Consider the following 1,622-nt stretch of genomic DNA (forward strand, 5'->3'; position numbering starts at 1 on the left):
AGAGTTCATGTAGGGACTGGCAATCAGGACGCCTGTGAACTGAGGAACACAATGAGCGGTGTTTTATTATCAACATTTGTGGTGGAGATCAGCGCTCGGAAAAATCAATTAATCAAAAAACCACCAATAGATCAGTTGCGCTTACTTGGGTGATGTTTCAAAGTCATAGAGCAAGAAAAATGAAGATGAATTTCAAAAACAAATGTTTCAGGAAAATTTTTCAAGAACAAAATATTTTGTTTTTGAGGTAAATTCAAAGGGTTTCAATGATCAGCTTGGAAATCTTTGTGGAAAATTCAACCTCATTCTGCGGGCGCGTCTTTCTGGATTTTCGCCTGAATTGTTTCCGGATGTTCCGCCTGAATATATGCTTCATCTTGAATTCCTCGTTCTGCGGGGACCCTAAGATTTGAACAAAGCATAAGTGTGAAGTCACCTGCACGGCAAGAGATACGCGTTTCTTCTCGCCTCCCGACAATCTGGACAGCTGGGTGTTGTAGCATTTGGCCAGCCCCAAGTCCTGAACCAGAGTAGCCACAATACAGCGACGAGATTGATACGAAGTCCGCTTGTCCATTTTCAGACGGGCCTGGAACAGAAATCAAATTAATAGATTTAGAAATCAAATCAATAGATTTAGAAATCAAATCAATAGATTTAGAAATTAAATCAATAGATTTAGAAATGAATGCTGGTTTGATCCAGGTTGGGAGAGTTCATGTAGGGACTGGCAATCAGGACGCCTGTGAACTGAGGAACACAATGAGTCGCATTTTATTATCAACATTTGTGGTGGAGATCAGCGCTCGAAAAAATCAATTAATCAAAAAACCACCAATAGATCAGTTGCGCTTACTTGGGTGATGTTTCAAAGTCATAGAGCAAGAAAAATGAGGACCAACGATTTTTTTCTTTTCTTCTACGACTTCTAGATCCCGATATAAATCGATTTAAAAAAAATACCGGTAAATCGTGAACTTTGACGTCACGGCATACGCTCCCGTAGGCGATGATGTCACATCAAATGTCCCGAGCAAAGCTCCCTCGCAGGCAACGTATTAATGTGTTTGTGCGCATACGTTTCTGCGCAGTTCTTTCTGCTCCTCCGCTAGCGCGCTTGCATAGTGGCGCTACCTAACAGACGAAAAAAACAACTGCGTAAAGTCTGACGTCACACATATTTGAACTCTTTCATTAGAACGGAAAATAAAAATTGAATTTTCGACCCTTTTAAAGTTATTTTTTCGGAGTTTTGACCTCAGATTGGATTTTCCCCAACTTACATAAGGAAAGCGACCATTATTTATAATTTTACCCATTGCAACTGCTCCATTAATGACTGAAAATCGACTAAATGAAAACTCACTTGCTCGATCACAGTTCATAACTAAGCCCCCATATTAGATTGTAATAATTAAGAATTGGGGGATCATTTTTTCAAGTAAAATACTGCGAAGAGTTCCCTGAATACCATGCAATTCAACTAAAAGAAGTAAGAAGTCCCGTCGGTGGATCTTCATGTTGAGTCAAAGGACCGATCATACTCTAGGCCAGAGTGCGTCTAAGCTTTTGGAGTCTTAGTAGACAGATGCTGAGTAGTACATATACCCATTCAGTTCACA

General features: G+C 40.0%; 1 protein-coding gene across 1 annotated transcript in view; it reads right to left on the minus strand.

The window, feature by feature from the left end:
* Window positions 1-238: 238 nt before the first annotated feature.
* Window positions 239-1,622, minus strand: part of LOC103519865 (protein brown-like) — a gene marked incomplete at its 5' end in the record, with an annotated part of 7,611 nt that continues 6,227 nt past the window's right edge. The window contains one exon of the mRNA XM_026831191.1: window positions 239-589. Coding sequence (XP_026686992.1) covers window positions 254-589 — 336 coding nt within the window. The remainder of the gene's footprint in view (window positions 590-1,622) is intronic.

Source organism: Diaphorina citri, unplaced genomic scaffold (assembly GCF_000475195.1).
Source record: "Diaphorina citri unplaced genomic scaffold, Diaci psyllid genome assembly version 1.1 scaffold3005, whole genome shotgun sequence".
Taxonomy (NCBI): Eukaryota; Metazoa; Arthropoda; class Insecta; order Hemiptera; family Psyllidae; genus Diaphorina; species Diaphorina citri.